Source organism: Ursus americanus, chromosome 6 (genome assembly GCF_024610735.1).
Source record: "Ursus americanus isolate L20-20 chromosome 6, mUrsAme1.1.p, whole genome shotgun sequence".
NCBI lineage: Eukaryota > Metazoa > Chordata > Mammalia > Carnivora > Ursidae > Ursus > Ursus americanus.
In genome coordinates, this window is record NC_142132.1 from 28,059,645 (window position 1) to 28,086,620 (window position 26,976).

Below are 26,976 nucleotides of genomic sequence, written 5' to 3' on the forward strand. Positions count from 1 at the left end.
TCTGTTAGAGTTCTCTCCTTACTTGGGATTCCCATTCCATGGCCTGGTGTGTGGCACCAATCCATGGCCAAGCTACCACTGCAATAGCTCACACACTTTCTCTTCTCCACACCCTTGAGCCCACCTTTGAGAATAGGATAGCTGACACTCCCTAGGGCACTTCTCTTCTCCACCCCCCACCATGGAGAATAGGATAGTTAACTCTCCCTGGGAGGCGCCTGAGGCATCCCCATACTCACAAGCTGGTCCAAAATGCCCCAAAACACCTGGCCAAGGGGTGCCTGTATGGCTCAGTCGGTTAAGCGGCTGCCTTTGGCTCAGGTCATCATCTCAGCGTCCTAGGAACAAGCCCCACATAGGGCTAACTGCTCAGTGGAGAGCCTGCTTCTCCCTCTCCCTCTGCCTGCCGCTCTGCCTGCTTGTGCTCTCTATCTCTCGGTCAAATAAATACAATCTTAAAAAAAAAAAAACAAACCCCCAAACCTGGCCAAGTCTCCCCACGTGGAGATAGCTGGCCAACCTGGGCTTTCCCCCACGGACAGCCGGCTTTCCCCTAGCACAGCCCGGTTACCCATGCTTGTTTCCTTTTTTGTATCCTACAAGCTAAGCCAATTGTTAGAAGCTGGAGGAACAGTCAGTAGTGTTTCTTCCAGTCTGAGAAGGCACTTTAATATGGAAGAAAATGAAGGAAGCACCTCTAAACCATTTACACAGAATTTGATTCAGGGTAACTTACTGACAGGGGCCAGAGGACAGACGGGTGGGCAATCCAAGGCACCACACAGCTATGCTCCGCCACCTTCCTCCCCATTCTCCACGACTATCTGGACCTTCATCCCCAGCTCTTATAGAGCGAGGGGCTGGTGGTGAGGTCATAGGGTCGCTACTTAAAGTGCCGCCAGGGGCGCCTGGGTGGCACAGCAGTTAAGCGTCTGCCTTCGGCTCAGGGCGTGATCCCGGCGTTATGGGATCGAGCCCCACATCAGGCTCCTCCGCTGTGAGCCTGCTTCTTCCTCTCCCACTCCCCCTGCTTGTGTTCCCTCTCTCGCTGGCTGTCTCTATCTCTGTCGAATAAATAAAATCTTTAAAAAAAATAAATAAAAAATAAAGTGCCGCCATCTGTGCACCAGAGGCTAAAGTGGACCCATCTGTGCCAGAAAAGAGAACAAGATGAAGAGCCAAAGATGGAGTCTGTGTTGTCAGCATGCCTACAGGAGTCATCAAAATTATGTTTAAGAATGTTACTAACAATGGGAAATGCTTTTTATATCATCTTAAATGAAAAGCATAGACTACAAAATTGCATTTGCAAAGAGTTTAATTACATTTTTAAAATATGCCTAGAAAAAGGAGTTTCCAGTTCAAGATACCAGATTGAGTATATTTATCTCCCATCCCTCTCCACCCCTTTGAACTGCTGGTAAAGAGGTACCCAAGTAATAAATCCATAACGGCCCTGAGAATCTGAATGGAGAAGGGCAAGATCAGTAGACCAGAAAAGTTTTAGAAGACAGAAAGCAAACATGTCAATAGTGACAGGAAAAAGAGCAGAGAAAACCACGGCCGAAAGCCCAGAAGGAAAGGCAGCAGGGAAAGGGGAGCCGGAAACAGACATTACTGGTTGCTGCGTATCTTCCCTCTGTCCCAGATTCACCCTCCATCCTCGTCCCTTCAAGCCTGGAGTGGTAACAGTTGGCTGCTAAGTTCCAGGTCCCCTTGTAAAAACAACCTTCTCGCATTATCCTATTTGGCCTCAGACACCTGTTTCCTGTTGTGACCCTGACTGGTACAGTTGCCTACTCAGAGCCATTCTCTTCTTCCTAACAGAACCCCTCCCCTTTTTCGTAAATATCTACCCCACTCCACTCAGCCACGTGCTCAGGTGGAAGCTGGACCCAGCTCCAACCCCATGAGGTGAATTAGAACTAATCATGATGGTCCCGTTCTCCTGGCCTGTTACTGCCTTGGCCATGGGCATGCAACACAATTCTGGCCAAAGAGAACTGGGGGACAGCTTGTGGGGACCAGTTTGTGGGGACTCTGGGAAAGGTTTTCCTCACTGAGCAAAGTGATACATAGATCCAGAATATATAAAGAACCCTTTACACGTCAACAATAAAGAAACCGCAAATGACCCAACTAAAAAATAGGCAAAGAGTTTATTTAAAGAATAGCTTTTTTTCCTAAGAAGGTATATGAAAAGCCGCTCAACATCATTAGTCAAAACCATAATAAGAGAGTCACCCACTTCACGCCAACTAGGATAGCCGTAACTGAAAAGACGAACAATGGCCAGCACGGGTGAGGATGAGTAAGTACTAGAACCTTCATACGCCGCTGGCAGGGATTTAAAGGAGACAATCACTTTGGAAAACAGCTTGTCAGTTCCTCAAAATATCAAACAGCATTACATGACTTAGCAATTCTACTCCTAAGTACATACCTAAGAAAACTGAAAATCTACGTCCACCCCAAATAAACACGATAGGCTGTATCTATACAATGGCATATTATTTAGCCATAACAAGGAATGGGATATTGATATATACTGTCACATGGATGAACCTTGACTACATAATGCTAAATGAAAGTAGCCAGACACAAAAGGCTGCCTATTGTATGACTGCACTTGTATATGAAATATCCAGACTAGACCTAAATAGAGACAGAAAGCAGGTTCGAGGTTTCCAGAGGTTAAGAGGAGGAGGGCATGGGAAGTGATTGTTTAATGGATACAAAGTTTCCACTTGGGGTGATGGAAAGTCCTGGAACTGGATAGCGGTGATGGTTGCACGACATTGTAGATGCATCTAATGCTACTGCATCTTTCACTTTAAATTGGTTGAAATGGTCAGTTTCATGTTCTGTGTATTTTACCACAATGATAATAATAAAGGACTGAAGTACTGATTCATGCTATAACATGTATAAAACTTGAAAACAGGGCACCTGGGTGGCTCAGTCAGTTAAGCGTCTGCCTTCTGCTCAGGGCATGATCTCAGGGTCCCGGGATCCAGCCCTGCATCAGGCTCCCTGCTCCGTGGGGAGTCTGCTTCTCACTCTCCCTATGCCCCTCCCCCCACTTGTGCTCCCTCCCTCTCTCGCTCTCTTGCTCATAAATAAAAATCTTTTAAAAAAAGATGAGGAAAACTTGAAAACAGTTTGCTATGTTAAATAAGTCCGGCGCTAAAGGCTACATGGTATATAATCCCATTATATGAAATGTTTTGAATAGGCAAACCCGTAGACAGAAAGTAGATTAGTAGTTGCTAGGGATCAGGAGAGAGAGATGAGAGGGGAAGGGAATGGGTTGTTACTGCCTAATAGGAACTGACCTTCTTTTTGGAGTAATGAAGCTATTCTGGAATTAGACAGAGGTGATGGTCACACATTTTTGTGAGTCTACTAAAAACCACTGGAACGTACACTTTAAACAGGTGAGTTTTATGGTATGTAGATTATAATTTTTAAGTGACATATAGGAGCTCCTGCTATCTTTATGCCTCTGGACACTGACTTAAGGGTGTGATACCTGGAGAGGTTGCAGCCATCCTGCCATCATGTGCTAGCTTAATAACAGGCTTGACAGGCTGAGCTGATCAGAAAAAAGATGGAAATAATCAGCTATCTGCTGAAGTTGCTGAGCTTCTAAAGTAGTAAGTCCTGGGGCTGCACTGCCTCTGGTCTTATTATGTAAAGAGAATCAATTCCTTATTGTCTTGCCTAACAGGTTATGACTTGCAGGTGAGATCTTTCACTGACAGAAATCCATTCTTTGTAGTCAGCCCCAGCTGAGAGTTAGACTGAGAAAAAAGGACAGCAATCAGAGCCTTAATTGAAGTTCTGTGCACAGAACTGGTACAGTTATGCCCATCACTTCGTTTCCCCCACTTCCAACTCATCATTGCAACTCTATTTGCCACCACACCACCCCCCCGCAACCAGGCTAAAACAGAAGTATTCTCTAAACAAGCTGAATGCTTTTCCTGAGGAGGAATGAGAAGATCGCGTGTGTCTTGGTGCCCCAGAGTAAACTAGTCTTCATTCGGCAGGCAGTAAGATTGGAGAAGTCCAGCACGGGCTACTGCTCTTGGGAGAAGTCAGTAGCTCCCCACGGGAGTCCAGGACTCAGAGCTCAAAGGCCTGCTGGGGGAGCTGACTTACAGAATGGCGGAGGGGTCTACTCAGTCACATATATTCATTAACTTAGTCCTTTGCTTATAAATGCAAAAAGAACACTAATAACCACAAGAAGGTTGAGAAAAACCAATACTGGCAAAGAAGATAGCCAAGATAATTAAACAGAACAACAGACTGTGGGATAAAACAAATTATTAAATGAACAGAAGACACTTTAAAATTATTTTAAAATTAATGTCCTAAGAGAGATTTGAGAAGACATTGCACTCATTAATAGGTTGACGTTTAAAAAAAGGTATATTCAGAAGTCAAGAATAATTCTTAGAAATCAGACCCGTGATTTTGAAAACAAAGGCTCTTTAGGATGACTGAAAGAAAAGAACCTGGGGAATATCTCAGAATATAGGTGAAAAGAAAAAAAGAAATTTTAAAAAGAGAGAGAGAAGTTGAGAAGGAAAATAAAATCAGTGTCCAAAATCCACCTAAAGGAAGTTCTGAAGAGATGGAATTTCAAAATTGGAGGAAAGGAAGTAAAAGGAATAATATATGAAAATTTCTCAGAGGTAAGAAAGACATGAGTCCTTAGGTTGAAAGCATCGAGCCCATTGGATGAGAAAAGACCTATGTAAAGAGACTCTCATGAAATTTCAGGACATCAAGAATAAAGAGGATAAAACCTTCTACAGAAGAGAACTCAGGAGCACGGGATGTTGGGGAGCAATATAACAACATCTTCAGAGTTAAAACAAAATGTTTTTGAGGGTAGCATTCCATATCCAGATGAACGTTTTCAGAAAGCAAGGATTTTGAGACTTTATTTACTGTTGCTCTCTCTCTGAAAATTTTATTTGAGGATCTTCTTCAGATCCAAGAAATGTGGGGCCACGAATTCTCTCATTTTACACCAAGGGGTATCAAGATGTAGAGTCCAAAATTGGCGGCAGATTATTTTTAGGAACAAGGGTAACCAACAGAAGAAGTGCAAACAATCAGACAAAACTAAAAGACTGAGAGAGGAGAAGAAGAAAAGGAAGGTGAGGGGAGGGCCAATGAATTGAATTCCTGTCTTTCACAGACGGCAGAAATAGACCTTTTTTAAAGGTGATAGAACAAGAAATACAGGTATAAACACATTATTTGCAGATACAGAGGTAACCATCAAAATAAATTTAAATGAAGACCTCTGGAGAATGGTACTGGGCGATAGAAGGGTGAGAAAGAGACTTTTACGTTTCATTTTGTGTTTCTTTGTTCAGTTTTTTTTTTTTTTAAGAGAGTGGCAGGAAACATACCAAAATGTTAACAGGAGTATATCAGAGTGATAACAATGATCAGTGGATTTAATTGGCTTCCTACTTCCCTAGAGTTCCCAAACTTTCTACAATAACCATGCATTATTTTTTTAAGATTTTATTTATTTATTTGCCAGAGAGAGACAGAGAGAGCACAAGCAGGAGGAGAGGCAGGCAGAGGCAGAGGGAGAAGCAAACTCTCTGCTGAGCAGGGAGCTGGATGCAGGGCCTGATCCCAGGACCCTGGGATCATGAACTCAGCCAAAGGCAGACACTTAATGGGCTGAGCCACCCAAGCGCTCAACCATGCATCAGTTTTATAATCAGAAACATGCACACACTTTATTAAATATGATCAGGGAAATATTATGGTTGTTCTTAAATAGTCCTTGTCTTTGATCTCTGATTTATTGGAGGAGCTTCAAGTGTACATGGAATTTACTAAACTTCTTAAGAAGACACAATCTCATTGGTATTAAAAAAGAAAAGACAGTGGTTTGGCCATATTTAATATCTCTCCATCTCTGCAAGGTCCTCGTTTTCCCAGAGCTTTATGAACGATAGGCACTCTGGTTGAATCGTCTCTCCATTGTCAAGTGTCTATTTCTACCACTTCCCTGGCAGATAAGTGTCTAATTTCAGCATCAATATTTTCAGGGACTATGGCTCCCAGCAGTCTATTCTATTTTCAGAAAGTCAGTATTATTAGGGGCGCCTGGGTGGCGCAGTCGTTAGGTGTCTGCCTTCGGCTCAGGGCGTGATCCCAGCGTTCTGGGATCGAGCCCCACATCAGGCTTCTCTGCTGGGAGCCTGCTTCTTCCTCTCCCACTCCCCCTGCTTGTGTTCCCTCTCTCGCTGGCTGTCTCTCTCTGTCAAATCAATAAATAAAATCTTAAAAAAAAAAAGTCAGTATTATTAGAAAGTCCTTCAATATATTTAGCCAAAGTGGGCTTCTCCAGAATAACCCCCACCTACTTAATCTTGATCCTGCTCTCTGAAACTTTTCAGAACAAGCCCAGCAATCTTCTGTGCTATATTCTGCAATCACGTAAGGATGATTTCCACATTTCGCTGGCTCAACACCAAGTCTAATTTTGCTGCACATCTTTCTTGCTCTGACCTCAGCACTTCCACAACCTCCAGAACCAAATTCCTCTTTCATTTCCCTGGGATTGAGCTCATTCATTCATTCATTCATTCATTTATTTTGTAATGCAATTCATTCAATTACCTACTGTGCATCGGGTCCTTTCAGTAAGGATGCACCTTTAAGCAAACAAACTTGTAGAATCTCTCATCTTGGTCAAGCAAACTGACTTAGTTCAGACAAGTATAGACAGTTCAGGAAAGTCAGAGAGAAACAGCCCAAAAGCAGGTAGAAGAGAAAATGGAGAAATAAAATCGAGTTGAGGAATGAGCCAAGAAGAAGGTTCTCATAGAAGAAGTAAAGTTTTACTGTGTGAAGAGTTATACTTCAGACTGTTTTAGAGAAGAGACCAATTATTTTGAAATTTTTAAGAGACAGCTAATTATGAATGGAGTTCCTGCGACCATGAGCAAGGACGAGTGGGTTATTAGCTACAAAAGAAAAAAAAAGCCAATACGTTGATTTTCTTTTTCTCTATAGAGATTTATATTTATAAAAGTTAGACAAAATGTGTTCTATCCATATAATAGAATATAATTCAGCCCTAAAACGGGAATGAAGTACTGATTCATGCTACAATATGGATGAACCTTGAAAATCTTATGCCAATTGAAAGAAGACAACCATAAAAGATCATATATTATTATAAGATTTCATTTATATGAAATGTCTGAAATAGGGAAACTATAGAAATAGCAAGTAGGTTAGTGGTTGCTTAGGACTAAGGAGGAGGGGGAGATAGGAGGCTTATTTCTATTCTAAAATTGATTATGGTGATGGTCGTACATATCAATATGCTTTAAAAGATGTATTTAAATGGGTGAATTGAGTCTCCAAAGGCAAGGGAAACCAAAGCAAAAATGAACTATTGGGATGTCATCAAGTTAAAAAGTTTGCATAGCAAAGGAAACAGTCAACAAAACCAAAGGACAACCTACAGAATGGGAGAAGATATTTGCAAATGTTTTATCAGATAAAGAGCTAGTATCCAAAATCTATAAAGAACATAACAAACTCAACACCAAAAGAACAAATAATCCAGTCAAGAAATGGGCAGAAGACATGAGCGGACATTTCTCCAAAGAAGACATACAAATGGCCAACAGACACACGAAAAAATGCTTAACATCACTTGGCATCAGGGAGATACAAATCAAAACCACAATGAGATACCACCTCACATGGGTCAGAGTGGCTAAAATTAACAAGTCAGGAGACAACAGATGTTGGTGAGGATGAGGAGAAAGGGGAACCTTCTTACACTGCTGGTGGGAATGCAAGCTGGTGCAGCCACTCTGAAAAACGGTATGGAGGTTCCTCAAAAAGTCAAAAATAGAGCTACTTACTGTACCACTAGGTATTTACCCAAAAGATACAAATGTAGTGATATGAAGGGGCACCTGCACCCCAATGTTTCTAGCAGCAACATCCATAACAGTCAGACTATGCAAAGAGCTCAGATATCCATCGACAAATGAATGGATAAAGAAGATGTGGTATATCTATATACAATGGAATATTACTCAGCCATCAAAACATGAAATCTTACAATTTTCAATGACGTGGATGGAACTAGGGGATATTATGCTAAGTGAAATAAGTCTATCAGAGAAAGCCAATTATCATATGATTTCACTCATATATGGACTTTAAGAAACAAAACAGAGGATCATAGGGGAAGGGAGGGAAAAATAAAATAAGACAAAATCAGAGAGGGAGACAAACCATAAGAGACTCCTAACTATAGGAAAGAAACTAAGCGTTGCTGGAGGGGAGGGAGGTGGGGGGATCGAGTAACTGGGTGATGGACATTAAGGAGGGCATGTGATATAATGAGCACTGGGTGTTATACACAACTGATGAATCACTGAACTCTACCTCTGAAACAAATAATACACTATATGTTAATTAATTGAATTTAAATAAAATAAAATTAAATTAAATGGGTGAATTGTGTGGTATGTGAATTATATCTCAATAAAGCTTTTTTTTAAGTTAAAAGTTCTTATAGCTAGTTAATAACTATAATTAGGATAGGATACTGATTTATTCATTACCCAGCCTTTTCTTGGACGTCTCTAAGTCATTCCCAAGGGTATTAAAGCATGCTGTTCAATGTTCAGAATCTAACACACTCTTGACCTCTACTTCTAGAGTACATCTAAACATTATAATTTAATTCCACGAATTCATACTGAGTGTTAAGCCCTGTGCTTGGCACTTGGATCAGCAAAGAAGACAATGACCCTGCCCCTACTCTCAGGAACTATTCTTTCCTGTCCAGAATCCAACAAAACTCACCACCAGCCCCTACCTTGGAGTGTCAATGAAAATCCCATTTCATTTGGCCAAGTTCCTTCCTTCCGTTTAGATTCCAGGAAACCTGAAGTCATTGGTATGTGTGCTCATAGCACATCAAATCTAATTAGCCTTTTTAATTAAACTCTGTTCAGATCAGGACAAATAAGGAAAAACAAACAACCACCACCAACAAGGAAAGTAGTGAAAAAAGCAGATGGTGGAGTTTATGAGGTAGCTTTTCAAACTCAATTGAATGTCTTGGTTCCACAGACCCTTTCTGCATTAATCAGTACAACTGGCTGATGGGCACCTCCCCTAGTTCCTCCTGGGCTCTCTCCTGCAGCTCCCGTACTTTCCACATTTCCCTACTCAGGCAAGTCACTGTGAACGCTCACCCTACCTCATTCTACTGTGGGTGACTGTCCAGACTCATGGAAGACTCTGGGAAAATGGAACCCTTATTTCAAACCCAAGTTATGGGAGATGAATGATGGTTGGATTGCCTGAATGGTACAGAGAAAATGGTGCATTTTATTTTCATTTCATTGTAGGTTCCAACTGAATTACAGTCTCCTGATTTATTAGAACAGTTTCAAGACAGGTCATCCAGTATTTGCTTCTCAGATATTAAAAAGATAGTAACTATTTGACTGATTGGTTTACTCATCATTGGTGTTTAAAGAGTCTGATATCAATAAGATTTAAGAGTCACTATCCTTTTATTTTTAAGATTTTATCTATTCATTTGAGAGACAGAGAGAGAGAGAGAGAGAGAGCACATGCACAAGTCGGGGGTAGAGGCATAGGGAGAGGGAGAAGCAGACTCCCCGCTGAGCAGGGAGCCCAACACAGGGCTGGATCCCAAGATCCCAAGATCAAGACCCAAACTGAAGGCAGACACTTAACCAACTGAGCCACCCAGGCACCCCAAGAGTCACTATCCTTATGCAAACTTTAAAGTTGCCTTAACTAAGAAATATGACAAGGGGCCAGTGAGCACCTGTCTCAGGAAAGCTGGTTAAAGATAGGGAAGAAGACACTTTAACCACCAAAAAATGTCTCCATCCTGTACCAAGTAATTAGAAAATAGTGGAGTTCCCGTACCTGCTTAGCGAGGTAGAGTTTGGTTATAGGAGATTTCTCGATTTTGGATCTATACACATGAAGAAGCTGCCAAGGGGCCAGGAGCCAAAGGAAACCCAAGGGAATCCACACCAGAACAGTTTGCTCAAAACAAAGTGGCAGGTCCGCTTCTGGGCTATCCAAGAGTGAAGAATTCTGGGGGACCAAAACAGAAAGATTGTTGAATATATTCATTTTTGGAAGACAGAAAACCAGTGTGAGCACACCCTCCACTTCCACCCGTGTTCTCAAACAATTTTAATTCCATTCTATATCCATACCCAACCTGACCTTTACCTAGATGCATTTTCCTATTTATCTCCATTGATACAAAGTCAACATTTAATGACAGTGACTTTTCTGGTCAATTCAACCTTTAAAAACCTTTTGTTCACCAGCTATTCTAAGTAAACCTCACCACTGCATTTGCCAAGTTGGGGGAAGAAGAGGAACGGACTGTTCTTCAAATAGTTCCCTGGAATATAAGAAACTTGTTCTATTTTTTGCTTCTAGCAGTAAGTAAACCCCCTGACAGATGTTCAAACATGCAGGCAGCAGGATGCTTTAGTCATACTATGGCATTTAGCCTCCTTTGAGCCAGAGGGCTTACAATGATTTGAACCCGAGGGGACTTTGGGCCTAGGAGCTAGTGGATGGAAGGCTCATCCCTAGCAAGTCTGTACTAGTGTTTACGTTCTGCAATAGATAGAGAAGTGCCTTGTGAAGTGAGGGTGGGGAGCACCCATTCTTACTTTTTGAGTCTTGTGAGGGTAGATTTTTCTCTCCTCATAAAAATTTTTTAGTTGTTTTGCATAGTTGTTCACACAGACTCTTTAAAGCAAATATTGCAGTGCCCTGACCAAGATATCTGTCAGATATTCTCAGAGAGAATTCCCAAAAGATGGCCTGGTAAGATCCTGGAGCCTATTAAGCCCCACCTTCCTGGGGTATACATGTCCCAGCCTTGAGGCCCTTGGGGCCCAGGTTCTAAGATGTATTAACCACCTGCTCTGCTATCTCATCCCCACTCTTCTTATCTCTCCAGAAAGTTATCTAACTTTAGAATTCAAAAAAATTACCTAAGACATTTAAACTATTTTAACAACCCCTCCATGTGATTCTGATGCTTTGCTGGGCATTTGCAGACCACACTTTCACAGAATCACTAAATCCTAGGCTCCTTCTCATTTTTGATTCCACTAAGCCATTTGGTACTGTTGATCACCCTGACTTGAATGTCTCTGCTCTAATGGTTCAAAAATTGTCTCGGTGCTCATGATGCCCAAATCTGCATCCCTGGCCTCAACTTCCACTCCATCCCACTAATTGCCAGTTCCTCTAGAAGATATCACTATCATTTTAACACCAGCAGGACTCAACCTTGGGTCTTCTCTTCTTCCTCCCACCCCCCAAACTCCACAACAACAACTTTCCCTCCTAACATTGTTGAAATTGGAAGCCTTTTCCCTGTTTCTCTTTAGAGAAGACAATTTTACAGCTAGCTAGTCTGAGAAAAGAGTCTGAGATACAAGAAATACATGTTAGAGAATACATACATTACCTCTTCCACATAGAATATCATCTGGAGATATTATGACTTAACTTTTCTTAAGCACCACCCAAACCTAAAAAAAAAACCCCAAACCAAAAAACATCTAACTTTTCTGGTTCTTATTGGTAGCCACTGAGGCTCATCTATGAGTTCTGAGTCTGAGAAGAGTCAACTGTGAAAATAAGTATTATTTCTCACCCAAAACGTAGAGTTGCAGAACTTCTCCAGCATGATTCCTGGAGCACTTCTGGAATGAAGACTCTCTGTGACTCTTCGTTTTTTATTTATTCTTTTCCTCAGAGAAGGTGGACTGTGAGCAGTGATGTGTTATCTCCCATTCTGATGTTCTGATGTGCTGATGTTCCTAATAAAGCAGGTCTCCTGACCTTTCATCCTAACAGTTTACTCATTAACCTTGCTCAGATGTTTATTTACATTATCCCAGTGGATAGAGATGTGACTGAGGATTGAGGAGCCCCCAGGGCAGGTAAACTCACCATTCCACAAGGACCAGAAGCCTCTGTAGGTATGGTCATATCTAAAAGGAATCACCGAGCTGGTGGACAACTCAGGAGTGGAGAAGCCTTTCCTTCTCCTGAAGACACATGACCTAAAAAGAGAAGCATCAGTGGAGGGGAAAGTACCCTTAAACATGCAGTTTCACTTCCATTTTAAGGCCTTAGAATTTATAGGAATGTGAAATATCCTACTCCTTTGGGTTTTAAATGAAGACCATTAAGGGGCGCCTGGGTGGTGCAGTCTTGTGAGGTCAGATTAGGCAACTGACTTTTGGTTTTGGCTCAGGTCGTGATCTCAGGGTTGTGGGATTGAGCCTCTCGTGGGGTTCCATGCTCAGCATGGAGTCTGCTTGAAATTCTCTCTCTCCTTCTGCCCTTCCCATTTGTGCACACGCTCTCTCTCTAAAATAAGTAACTCTTAAAAAAAACCCATATAACTTAAAATATACTTAAAAGTAGTATAAATTTTATTTCAAAAAGTCAGATTATAAAATAGCATATCTAGTGTGAACCTACATATATGTATTACATATATATACATATAATTTATGTGACAAAGTGTTAGCCTTATCTGTTAGGATTGTGGGTGGATTTCCTTTTTGCTTGTCTGTATTTTCTGATTTTTCCATAATTATTAGCTATTATGTAATATTTTAAAGCAAGTTTTTGGTATTGTGGGGAAAAATGCATGACATAAATTTTACGATTTCTTTTTTTTTTTTTAAGATTTTGTTTTTATTTATTTGACACAGAGACAGCCAGTGAGAGAGATAGCCAGTGAGAGAGAGATAAGCAGGGGGAGTGGAAGAGGAAGAAGCAGGCGCCCAGCGGAAGAGCCTGATGTGGGGCTCGATCCCAGAATGCCGGGATCATGCCCTGAGCCGAAGGCAGACGCCCGACGACTGAGCCACTCAGGCGCTCCAAACCATTTCTTTTTTTTTTTTTTTTCAAAGATTTTATGTATTTATTTGACATAGAGAGAGACAGCCAGTGAGAGAGGAACACAAGCAGGGGCAGTGGGAGAGGAAGAAGCAGGCTCCCAGCCAAGGAGTCTGATGTGGGGCTTGATCCCAGACCGCCGGGCTCACGCCCTGAGCCAAAGGCAGAGGCTCAACGACTGAGCCACCCAGGCGCCCCATCCCAAACCATTTCTAAATGTATACAGTTCAGTAGTGTTGAGTATATTCACATTGTTATGCAACCAATCTCCAGAACTTTTTCATCTTGCCCAACTGAAATTCTATACTCATTAGACAACAACTCCCCATACTCCCTCCCATAGTAAAGCAAATGCTCTTTTAAAATCAGGTCACCCTAAATTAACAGCAGCCATACATGCTTGCTAACGTATTAAAGTGCAAATGCCATCATTTGGGGGATCACGTGAAACCATTTTGGTCATGAACACAAAAAAACACTTTTTTGTTCTATGGTTATGTACAGACTATAGCTACAGTGAGTAATTAACAAGAGCGTAATGTACACTTTAATGTCTACATACATACATATATATTTCATGTATATTTGAATGCCTGGCCTAAAATTATTTGTACCTTTGGTTACCTTAAACTCACAAATGATAGTAACATTTATCACTAGTACCAGCGGATATGTTATGAATTATTAACATTTGAAAGATGTATAACTTTTATTAGGACATCCATTCAGTTCTCTTCTTATGAGAAGATAACCATAAGATGAACTTCCACACTTTTCTATGTGCCTGTAACAGTGTTAAAATGATTTAGGCCTTAGGGTTTCCAAATATATTTGACTGGATATTTGCTACTGTTTACCACAAACAACATTTTCTAGTTCCTCAATATGCACATTCTACACTATTCTTATGTAATCAGTTGACATCGCCATATTTACCACATAAATGTATAAATGCATAAATAAAACCTGGATAAAAACATGGCGCCAAATACTTCTTACGGATTTGTGATTATCCTCATACTTGTTGCCTGCTTCCACTGTTGGATATCAGAATGATTACATGCTATATGTCCAATATCCCCAGCTGACATCCAACTGATATTGTCTAGAAAGAAAGAAAGAAAGAAAGAAAGAAAGAAAGAAAGAAAGAAAGAAAGAAAGAAAGAAAGAAAGAAGGAAAGAAAGAAAGAAAGAAATCCTCATGGTTGAATCCATTCTTTGGGGAGCTACGTTGACCAAAGTGGGGAAATGAGAAATTCTGACGAGAGAAACAAACAGTATCAATCTGGCTTACCTAAAGCGGTGATGCTAATGGTACACAGGAAGATAATAGACAACTAGTTGCACATGCCCCATGGCCAAGCTCCAGGGGCTTTTCAGAAAAGTCATAAATATCTGCAGTTGTTTTCCCTGATGACCCCGCTGGCCTGCTCAACACCAGGCTTCCCAAACCGATGCCCTCCAGCTAATTAGCTTAGCCAAGAATAGACCCTCACTCTTCCCAAACTGTGTGTTTTCCTCCCTTCCTGTATCCTTCTTCTAAGTCCTGGCTTTTGCCTTTGTTTGTTGACAATAGTGTAACGACAGTCTCCCTCAAGCATGAAAAAACCAGCACACAACATCTAACTAAATGTCCGAGTTATTTCCTGACAACCAGGTCAGTCCTCTATCTTTCTAGCAGGTGGAGAATCTATTGACTGCGCTTGTCTAGCAAGTAGCTGGGAAAGCCAGCTGGCTATGCTTGGAAATGTTCGTTGAGACTGAGGAGAGGACCTAATGAGGGGTATGCTGTGAGTAAAATTATTTTCTGTAGATAAAATGTAATCCCCCGTGATGTCTATTGAAAATAAGAGGAACAAAATGACTGATAGAAATTATAATCATGTTTTAAAACAAGCAGAATTTGTATTCGTTTGTGCTTAAAACATTTTGAGTAGCCAAAAAAAAGATGGAAGAGGATCTAAATAGTCATCAAAACAAATACTGAGATTATAGAATATATACTGACGTGGATGGAATACACATATGATGTATTATTAAATGAAAAAAGAAGTGGGTGGGTCTGGCACATAACAAGCTTGGCAGTTACCATTCCATCCTAACAAGTAAAATGCTGAGCAAACTGAGAAATCAACAACTCTTCTTAGATCAGTAAGAGAAGTGAGGTCACACAGCAAAATGCTGCCCCCCAAAATTGAAAAGACAGACAAGCAAATGCAGAGAATCACAAAACCCCATGAACTAAAACCTCGACAGGATCCAGCGCCAGGGTAAGGATCCCTGAACTATAACTGACCAACTGATAGAGTCTCAGGGTCTGAAAGTCACACAGTCATTGAGAGTTTTGTTTTTTTGTTGTTGTTGTTGCTTTTTAAGATTTTATTTATTTGTTTGACAGAGATAGAGACAGCCAGCGAGATAGGGAACACAAGCAGGGGGAGTGGGAGAGGAAGAAGCAGGCTCCCAGCGGAGGAGCCCAATGCGGGGCTCACGCCCTGAGCCGAAGGCAGATGCTTAATGACTGAGGCACCCAGGCGCCCCTGTTTTTTTTTTTTTTTTAACTACATGAACTATTTATTAAGGGCTTTGCCTACAAAAGCACAACACAAATAGGCAAGGTCCTCCTGAAATATAATTAGTATACACATCATCCAGTTGATAATTTCTAGTAGAAAATGCAGGAGTATGACCTATGACTGGCTTCCCACATGCAAACTCAGGGAAGTGCGTGGGGGAAGACTCTGCTCCAGGAGGCACACCACGCAACTGTTCTGCCATTGTCTCTGCCAAGTCTGTTGGGCAAGTTCGAAAGTACAAGCAGGACTTACTCTATAAACAACCACCCCAAGGCAGGGAGTACCCAACTGACCTCTTCAAATCTTTGTGCCTTTTCCACAGCCATGAGAAATTCTTCTCATAAATCTTCAAAGGTTTCATATGGAGGTAAGTCAAAGCCGTTAAAGCATGTGTGAACTCTGGGCAGTTCAGAACTCCACTATTGCTCTATTGTGAACAGCTGAGAACCACTGGGAGAAAAGGGTGAGACAAGTTCATAGACAGGTACTTGGGATGTCCCTGGGACAAACTGTAGTAACCGGAGACACTTCTTGGCAAGCATCAGCAGCACACCCTTCCAGAACCACGGAATGACAGGAGGGTTTGGGCAGTAGCCTTTCCTGTAAATAGAATGTTGTCTCCGATCATTCATGTCCACACTGCCAAGGTTGCACATCAGCAACTCCAGCTCGTTTTCATAAAATATTTTAATCAAATTGATAGAAAGCAGTTCTGTGAATCGTTCCAAGCGGGTGTTCATTTGCTGCTGGACCCTGTTCACGAATTTGCTCTGGATGACTCAGTCTCTGCCTAAAGTCCAACTGAAGTCTCAGTCAAGTCTGAAAGATAAAAAAAATCCAGGGAGACTCAGTTATGGGGGAGCTCTACCCTACACTTTTGTGAGCTTTTCCTTCAGGAGTTTAGGAGGTTCTCACAATGAATATTGGAGAAATATCTCCTGCTTCTGACAGGGGGAGAACAAAAGCCATTTGAAATATACCAGAGCATTCTGTTCTTAACAAGGTCTGCTCTCAGAAGAAGCTCTTTAACCAGAACTTAACCCGTTGGGGTTTCATCAGAGCCTAACCAACCTGGGGGAAGAGAAATACCCAAATCCAGCCTATTCTAGCCTTCTTGTTCCATCTAAGGGAGGGAGCTGGGAAGCACTTGTGAAGTTCACAGTCCAGAGGCATAGGCTCACTGAAAGGCTGAGGTCTAATCATAGGACCATGGAACACTTTCTCTCCTCCAACACCTTACCACCACATCACTAAAGGCCTATTTTCAGCGGTTCCTTTTACCTAGTATATCAAGTCCATCTATCAAGAAAAGATTACGAGGCATACTAAAAGGCAAAAAACAGTTTGGAGAGACAGAGCAAGCATCAGAACCAGACTTAGACATGGCAGGGAGGTTGGAATGATCAGACTAGGAATTGAAAACAACTATGATTAATATACTAAAGGCTCTAATGGATGAAATAGGCAACATGCAAGAGCAGATGGGCAATGTAGGCAAAGAGATAGAAATTCTAAGAAAGAATAGAAATACTGGAGATAAAAAACACTGTAACAGAAAGGAAGATTGCCTTTAACAGGCTTACAGGTAGACTGGACATAGCTCAGGAAAAAATCTCTGAGCTTGAGATCTCAATAGAGAATGCTAAAACTGGAAAGCAATGAGAAATTAGACTGAAAAACAACAGAATAGCTAAGATCTGTGGGACAACTACAAAAGGTGTAGTTCAAAGAGATGAACAGAATTAGTAACCTGAGGGAGAGCTTTACCTCCATGCCAAGAAGGTCCACAGTCACTCCAGCACCTTAACCATTCATACCAATGACTTACAGGCATTAAGGTAACTCCCAGTTAATGGATCTCTATTATATGTCAACCTCACATAGTTTTCTTAAATAATGAACACATTTCTATGTTAGACACTAACAATTCTGTCTTCCTTAGTCCCTATAATAATGCTATGAGATAGGTACTTTTATTACAATTTCACCAATTAGGAAACTGAGGTTCAGAAGGTTAAGAAAATAGTTCTACATCCCATAATTTCTGAAGAATAATGTTCCATAGCTGCATAGTAGAAACATTGTCAGATGTCCTTCTACCCTTTCATGAGGTAGGGAACACTGGACAAAAGATATATGCTCTGGGGAGAAGTTCTGACTACAAGATTTCCAAGATTTTGTGATATAATGTATATGCAATTTACCATAAAAGACGAAAAGAGTGTGATGATTCCCTTTACCTGAAGATACACTGTAGGATTTCTTGAAATCAAGCTGTCCTAGTGCCCTGAGGTTGTGACCTGAATATGTCAAATACATACAAGTTTGTAGGAATGCTCCTATTCTATCAGATGAGGTGTTCTGTGAACTCTCTCCCTTCCTGTTATTGTTGATGGGTAAAGACTGTACTAAGAACGATTGCAAGATGGAAAGCAGTCAGGAAACCTGGATCCTGGCCTTTCCTCTGCTGGTCTTATGTAAAATGATCTCTCCTAAATCTCTTCCTAATGGTCTCCAAACATCTCTTTTTAATGGTTCAAGGTGTGTACATTAAATTCATTGCACAGAGATAATTCAGTAGGAGAATGTTTGATCAGAATGAACTAGCAAAAAATGTGCTGTATCATTTTTATTTAGTAAGCAGATGTTGATTAATAAATGATTACATTAAATGACTTTGAAAAATCTGCGAAAGTTCAATGTTCAAGACAAGCAAAGAGTCATATACTTTTAGTTAATGATTACAGATGAACTCAAGAAAGGTTTTCTTTCTTGTGCAATACCTTAAAATAGATATCGGGATTTAACTGAGAACAGCAAAAAGACGGCTTTTTCCTTCATATTTTAAAATGTGGCCTAGGAATTCATGTTCCTATAGCAAAACCTAAAAACTATAATTATAAAGTAACAAGATAATTACTCCCGAATTCTCCCACCAAACATAATCTGTATATTTTTGTACTGCTAAAACAAAAAATCTTTTTAGAATAACCAGAGAACAAATAGGATGTACAGATGATTAAATTAGCACTAATTTTTAGAATATCGTCATTTATTATAAACCTATATCCTTTTAATTATTAAAACCTGAAATATAGTGAAACTCTTCTGGAAGAATAAACAAATTGCAATACATTTAAATAATGAATGAACTCATTGAATTAGACTTAAAGCCTCCCCAATAAAGAGTCAACTACTAAAACTTTTCATATAGTTTTAAAAAAGAGTATATATTTTAAAAAATAGTAAAAGTTATTGATGGTACAGAATAATGTCCCAGTAAATTCAAAGGAAATCCTGTAACTTTTGACAAACGACAGAGAAATAGGATGAATTGTTTAATGTTTTTCGGACAGCAGCCTATTAGTATAGGAAGAAAGTGATTAATTAAGGTCTTTATTTCACATCATCTTATGATGTATATTCTTTTTTTGTCTTTTTTCTTTTTTTTAATTTAAATTCAATTAGCCCACATATAGTACATCATTAGTTTTTCGTGTAGTGTTCAATGATTCATTTGTTGTCATAACATATATTCTTGATAGGTCATAAGACAACAGAAGAAAACGGACTAGCATAAAAAGATACACAGTGGATAGAAAAATACTCTTCTGAGTCTGGGGGACAAAAAGTGATACCTGAACATAAAGATAGAGAATTTTTTATATCACTTTTTTTTAATTTTTAAGAGAATTTTATAAAACAAGTATTAATATGAAAGCAACCAAACAGGAAATGTATCTGAAAAAAATAACATGGGGCAATATAAAAAGTAATTATCACACAGAAAAGCACATAGCTTTACCAGCAATTAAATACAAGTAAATTATAAAAATTTCTGGAAGTATATACAAGAAATTGTTAATAGTGGTTGCTTTCAGGGGGAACTTGAGGACTGAAGGAAACAAGGGAAAATACATATAAGATGTTGAATTCTGTAGAATACTGCCTCCCCGAAAATAGCACCAAAACAATCTGTTATCAAAAGAAACTGTTGATAAGACAAATCTGAATTTATTCTTATCAAGGTAAGAGAAAGTACTGCCTTGACATATGTAGGCCTTCTTCCTATGAAGTTGTTTAAATTCATAATACCAGATACATTCTTATAATTTATGGTTGGACTATTATCGTTATTGCCAGTTTTGTGAATTCAGAGCATGAAGATGGCCAAATTAGTGGACCTAAGACAATTTGCTGGATAAATACCTTTAAGCCTACTGTAAGACGGTGAAATACATTTCCTCTGTGTTTACACACATCCACACATACATGTAGCAATTTTGGGAGAGTGCTTTTATTTGCACTTGGCTTTTTTACTTATTGTTTGGGGACATATTTGAGAGGGGCTACAGAATGGTTTTTGCAAAAAGAGTTCGAAGAGGCTCATATTTTATTTAAAGGAAAAATGTATAATTTCAATCATATAAAGTCAACTTTAAATTCTTTCACTGTGGAAGCTGCATCTATAGGGAAGGAGTTACAGTGCTGGGCATATGGACAGAGGCTAAACAAATAAAATGTGCTATTCTCATAATAATGACTTTTGACATGAGAGGCAACTGTTTCCCCTCGATCTATAAAAATGGAAGGGCTATTTCTTTGGCATCATGTGAGTGGACCCTTGTGAGTGGGTTGAAAGATCTCCAAATAGGATGACTTTTTAAATGCCCTATCTCCACAGAAACAATAATGGACTTCTTCAAGGTATGTAAGCACAGAGAGAAATGATATACATCAAATATAACAAGATAAAATATGAGTGAAGAAAAAAAAGGATAGAAAAAGATGAAACAAAGGATGAGCCCGTTGCACAAATTCATTCAATATTATCTTGTCCACTTGCTACAGGTGGGATGCAAATTTAACTCTGAGAATCCTACATGTCAAGTAAAGGAGAAAAATGTACTCAGAAACTGTATTAACTCTAACTCTTTTGTTTACAAGTGATAGATCCAAATCAAACTGGTATTTCTTTAAAAAGGAAATGTATTTCCTCATTTAATAGAAAAGACCACGAATGGAACTATCTTTAGGCACAGATGGTCCAGAGAGTCAAACAATGTCCTCAGTACATTTACCTCTGTGTTAGTTTCATTTTCAAGTAGGCTTTTTTTACTTGCTGGCAAAGATGACTACAAAAGCTCTAGGCTTACAGGGTTGTTACGGCCAGTAATTCTAAAGTCAGGAGAGCATCTCTTTTCCGAGAGCTCCAGAAAAAATCCTTGGTAGGATTCTGAATGGTCCAATTTCGTTGTGTTCTCCTCTCTGTATCAATCATGTGGACAAAAGAATGAGGCATTCTAACTGGCTCACCTGGGTCGCGTGCCTTCTCCCACAGGCAGGGGAAGTGAAACTATATGACTGACAATCCCACCAGGAAAGCATCATCTTTCCAGGGCAGCTTCAGAAAGGAAGAGTTAGGCAGACAAGAAAATAATGTCTTGATAGTGACATGATTCCATATACATAAAATATAAACAAATTATTTGTTTAGAAGCCCAGCTACTCTTCAGACTAACACTTAAGGAGGAAAAAAGTCTCCCCTAGGGCCTCAATAACACACCTATGTAAATATTTTATACAACTGTTTTCTATTACATCTTCAATATAGACCAGTGTCATAATGCCAACATGCTTTGATTTAAAAAAAAAATTCTATGAGGGATCAGAGCAATGCAATCCAAATATACAATTTTTATACTTTTATCCAAGGATGAAACTTAGCATCTATACAGGAAGATGTATTAGGTCTATACAGGAATGTGTATTCCTCAGGTGTCCTAACCACAACTTTTGGTGGCAGGGTACAGGAATCCATTCAAACTTCTATAGCCAGTTTATCAAGTGCAAACAAAACAGAAAACAAACAAGACACAATATTTTGCTTCCACCGTTGTCCTCAACCATACTGTATAAAACCTTCTTCCCTGCCCTTGACCACATCTCAGGCAGATTCTATAGCTTTTTGGTCTTCTTCAGGCATTAAAAGGTTTAAGCTAATCTAATTTAAAACTCACATTTTTAAAATACAGATTTATTGAGTTATAAATTATATACAATTCACCCACTTAAAGTGTACAATTCAATGGTTTTTGGCATATTCAGAGTTGTGCAACCTCACTGTAATCAGTTTTGGAACATTATTATCACCCACAAAACAATCTCACATTCATTTTAAAGCCACTCTCTTTTCTTGGCTCAGTGACCTCAGCAACTGCCAGGGAGAGAAGTATTATTCCTTTTATCATTTTTCCTTGTTATTCAATTCCTTGTCATCTAATTTCCAGGATTGGGACAGGAATGTGAGGATTGAAGGTAAGAGGCAAAGGTAATTTTACTGAGCTGATAGAGTGACTGAACTTTCCCAGTTTGTCTGGCACTGAGGAGTTTCCCAGGCTATGCGACGTTTCAATGCTAAAATTGGAAAATTCCAAGCCACCCTATGAGCTATTTGTTGTTCACTCTTGCTTAATCAATGGCTAACCATCACACTTTATTACAGCTGCTTTCCAGGTAGTCCAACTCTTCCTTGAGGCACATTGGAGACCTCCAAACTGCAATTCCTAACACAGGTTGTGCACTCTGGATGACCTCTTCCCCTCTCAAATTCTGTCTTTCAGTAGTATACTCTCCCACTGCTAGTAATATTGTTTGTCCACTGGATTAAGTTGATAACAACCAGATAGCTCCATTATAACGCTGAGCTCCTACTTTTATGAGTAGCAAATAATCTATAGTATATTCAGCTCCTACTCAGCCTTTTACCTGATGGTTTTAGTATTGGTGGTCTTTAAGTGATTTGTCATTAAGGACTGCAAAATGGTTATGGTCTAATTCTAGAAGATATAAAATGGTGCTAATGAACATTTGGATACAACTTTTTGTGTGAACATGTTTTCAATTCTCTTGGGTATATACCTACGCATAGAATTGCTGTGACATATGGAAACTCTATGTTTAACATTTCGAGAAACCCCCAGACTATTTTACAAAGCAGCTGCACCATTTTGTATTCCCATCAGAGGTATATGAAAGTTCTAGTTGCTTCACATACTTGCCAACACTTGGTATGGTCAGTCTTTTCCATTATAGTCATTCTAGTGGGTGTAAAGTGGTCTCTCATTGGGGTTTTGATCTGCACATCCCTAATGACTAATGATGTTGAGCATCTCGTCCTGTACTTGTTTGTTGGTCAACTAGTGAAATGTCTACACAAATGCTTTGCCCATCTTAAAATTGGGTTGTCTTACTGTTGAACTGTAAGTATTTTTTTTTAATATTCTGGATGTAAGCCCTCTATCAGATATGATTTGCAAACATTTCCGCTCATTCTGTAGGTTGTCTTTTCACTTTCTTGACATTTTCCTTTGAGCATAAGTTTCCAATTTTGATGAAGCCCAATTTACCCATTTTTTTCCTTATGTCATTTGTGCTTTTGAGGTCATACCTAAAGCTTTGCTTAACCCAAGGCACAAAGATTTACTCCTGTTTCTTTCTTAGAGTTTTATGTTTTAGTTCTTGTATTTGGGCCTATGATCCATTTGAGTTAATTTTGGTACTTGATGTGAAGTAAGGACCAACTTCATTCTTTTGCATGTGGATATCCAGTTGTCCCAGCACCACTTATTAAAAAGACCTTTCTTTCCCTGGTGAATTGTTTTGGCACCCTTGTCAAGAATCAACTGACTATAAGAGTTTATTTCTGGACTCTCAATTCTATTGCATTGAGTTATATATTTGTCTTACGACTGTACCACATTATCTTAATTACCGCAGCTTTGCAGTACGTTTTAAAATTAAGTGTTCCAACTTTGCTCTTCTTGTTACAAGATTGATTATTCTGAGTCTCTTGTATTTCCAGATAAATTTTAGGATCAGCTTGTTAGTTTCTTCAAAAAAACACAGTTGGGATTTTGAGAGATTGCACTGAATTTGTAGGCCAACTGGAGAGAATTGCTTGCTATCTTAACAATAGTCTTCCAATTTATAAATATGGGATGTCTTTTTTTTTTTTTTTTTTTTTTAAGATAAGGAGAAGGGGAGGGAAGGGGAGAGGGAGAGAGAGAATCTTAAGCAGGCTCCACAACCAGCGCAAAGACCATCTTGGAGCTTGATCCCACAATCCTGAGATCCTAACCTGAGCTGAAATCAAGAGTTGGACACTTAATTGACTGAGCCACCCAGGCACCCTGGGATGTCTTTTATTTATGCTAGGTCTGTTTAAATTTCTTTCAACAATGTTTTGTAGTTTTTATACAGTTTAGCACTTCTTTAAATTTATCCCTAAGCATTTTCTTTTTTGATAATACTATTATAAATGAAATTGTTTTCTTAATTACATTTTAAGATTGTTAATGGCTGGTGTATAGCAATACAACTGTATATTGACTTTATATCCTGCAAACTTGCTGAACTCATTTACCTTTTCGTGTTTGTACTCCTTAGAATTGTCTATATACAAGATCATATCACTAAAAATAGAAAGCGTTTTGCTTCCTCCTGTCCAATCTGGATGCTTTTTAATTCTTTTTCTTGCCTAATAGCCCTCACTAGAACTTTCAGTACAATGTTTGACTAGGAATGGTGAAAGTAGACATCCTGTCTTATTTCTTATTTTAAGTAAAATATTAAGTATGATGTTAGTTGTGTGCTTTTGTTTTGTTGCAGGTACTCTATCAGGGTGAGGAAGCTCCCTCTATTCCAAGTTTGATGAGTGTTATTATTATGAAAGGATGTAGGATTTTGTCAAATGCTTTTTGTGTGTTGAGTAGATTGTGTGATTTTTATGGCTTATTCTATCAATATGGTGTTTCACTTTCGGATGTTAAACCAGGATTGCATTCTTAGTATAAACCCGATTTGGTCATAGTGTATAATGACTTTTATGTTGCTGGATTCAGTTTACAGAACAAAGTGAAGAGTGGATCTGGACAGGCAAACCAAAAATACCCAGCATAGTTACCAAAGATAGTGATATAGTCAGGACTGCCACTCCAGCACTCTTTTTCCACTAGCAAGGTAATCAATACTATGAGTATACAATTTGATTAGCATATATGAGAAATATACAAAAACATAAAGACATGTCCCCTTAGCCTCAAAATACTTATAATATTGTTGAGAAGAAACTTATACATATGAAATAATCAGTAAATATTTAAAAACAGGACTAAAGTGTAGAAAAATAAAATCAAGGTAGGAATTATCTTATGCTTCTTTTATACTCACATAGTAGAAGGTAAAGTGTTAGCTTCAATACTCAATGCCTAGCTTCCTGGGAAGGGCTTTTAAACTATCAAAGACTGATAATAGAAAGCTAAATTAGAAGAAAAGAACTAACGCTTAATGGGTATTCACTATGTATTTGGTATTTGAATATATCGTTTAACCAGGAACCACGGTTTATTATTCCTGACTTACAAGTAAGGGAATTAAAGTTCAAAAAATTAAGTCAACTTTCTCATGCTTAAACTGGAACTAGGATATCCCAGGTGTGTCTGATTTGCCCAGGAGTACTGCTCTCTGTACCACATCCATATGCCAGAAACATCTTAAAGCAGAAGCATTCAAGTCTCATAAACAACATTAATTTTGTTACAGTTTGAGTAATTCACACTACCTCTCACATCCCTAGTTAATCTGTGTTTTAAAAAATGAGGTGATAACATGGCTTGCTGTTGTCTTTGGAAGATCATACAGTGAAGTCAAAGCATGGGGGAGGGTTGGGCCAAAACACTAAATATGATTATATGTGTGTGTATGTAATACTTACATATCTGTATCTATATTTAAAGTTGATAATGAAAACGATTTTTTAGAAATATTTATTATCATTACTAATAGTCTGAACAAGCAAGAAAAGAAACAACTGAGGTTATTGTTGGTTTTTAAATAGTTTGCCTCTCATTTTTCATAAATTACTCAGCAAATATTCTACACTGAAATTATACCAGAAAAAGTTGGGAAAGAATCTAAGTTTTAAAAGTGAGGTAAGGGACTCATTTAAATAAAGGCAAAGCTCTTGCTATACACATTCATTAGTACCCAAATCTGTGCACACTATTCATAGAGGCTACACTAACTAGCTTTCTGACTAAGGGCAAGCTCTTTCTATTATGCCTCAGTTATTCTCTTAAAATAGAAACAACAGTTCTATTATCAGTGTGTTATTAATATGAGATTATAAATATGAAAGTGATAGATAAAGCTAGTGATGAACTTCACAATTTGGGACCCTGCTCATAGAAAAGCATCTTTCATCACTAGAATCCATTCTCCCTATCTGTGGCCTCAGCTGAAAGAAACAGATATTTTGCTAACATCTATAACCTCCCCAATTTTTACTATAGGTCTTTGTAAATTGTTAGATGAACCTTATGGCTAAGTCACTTCTCTACCTGGGACCAGAGGCAGAAGTAATCTGGTAAACACTAGAGATCACTTCTGCCTTTATAAGTCTGAAAACTTAAATCCTCCTTCCCACATCTGGAAATTTTTATGCTGTACCATTTTACTCTGTATCCTTAGTGTCTTGCCCATCTAATGAGTACATAATAAAAAGAAAAAATGAAAGAAAAAAATCTTCCCTTTTATATTTGGCTACAGACCATTTTTAGCAATGTCCACAACAGCCAAAATATGCAAAGAGCCCAGATGTCCATCGACAGATGAAGGGATAAAGAAGATGTGGTATAAATATCAAAAAGAATGAAATCTTGCCATTTTTAATGATGTGGATGGAACTAGAGAGTATTATTATGCTAAGCGAAATAAATTTGTCAGAGAAAGACAAATATTTGATTTCACTCACATGTGGAATTTTCTTTTTCTTTTTTCCTTTTTTTAAAAAATTTTTTATTATGTTATGTTAGTCACCATACAGTACATCCTTAGTTTTTGATGTAGTGTTCCATGATTCATTGTTTGCATATAACACCCAGTGCACCATGCAATACGTGCCCTCCTTAATACCCATCACCGGCCTATCCCAATCCCCCACCCCCCTCCCCTCTGAAGCCCTCATTTTGTTTCCCAGAGTCCATAGTCTCTGAGACTCTCAAGAGACTATGGACTCACATGTGGAATTTAAGAAACAAAACAAAACAGATGAACATAAGTGAAGGGAAAGAAAAATAAAATAAGACAAGAACAAAGAGGGAGACAAACCATAAGAAACTCTTAACTATAGGAAACAAACTGAGGGTTGCTGGAGGGGAGGTGGGTGGGAGGATGGGGTAACTGGGTGAGGGGCATTAAGGAGGGCATTTGATGGAATGAGCACTGGGTGTTATATGCAACTGATGAATCACTAAATTCTACCTCTGATACTAATAATACACTATATGTTAATTAAGTTGAATTTAAATGAAAAAAAGAGACTACCATA

General features: G+C 39.0%; 1 protein-coding gene across 2 annotated transcripts in view; it reads right to left on the bottom strand.

Moving 5' to 3' along the window:
- ABCC2 (ATP binding cassette subfamily C member 2) overlaps positions 1 to 16,414 on the bottom strand; it is a 70,808-nt gene extending 54,394 nt beyond the window's left edge. The window contains exons 1-3 of one of the 2 annotated variants that reach the window (XM_087862808.1): positions 15,881 to 16,414; positions 12,052 to 12,164; positions 9,985 to 10,158 (exon numbers count right to left, since the gene is read on the bottom strand). In XM_087862808.1, coding sequence (XP_087718934.1) covers positions 9,985 to 10,158; positions 12,052 to 12,090 — 213 coding nt within the window. In that variant the 5' untranslated portion in view covers positions 12,091 to 12,164; positions 15,881 to 16,414. Of the gene's footprint in view, positions 1 to 9,984; positions 10,159 to 11,752; positions 12,179 to 15,880 lie in introns of those variants that run through there. The other variant, XM_045784365.2, reaches the window with a different exon arrangement.
- Positions 16,415 to 26,976: the final 10,562 nt, after the last annotated feature.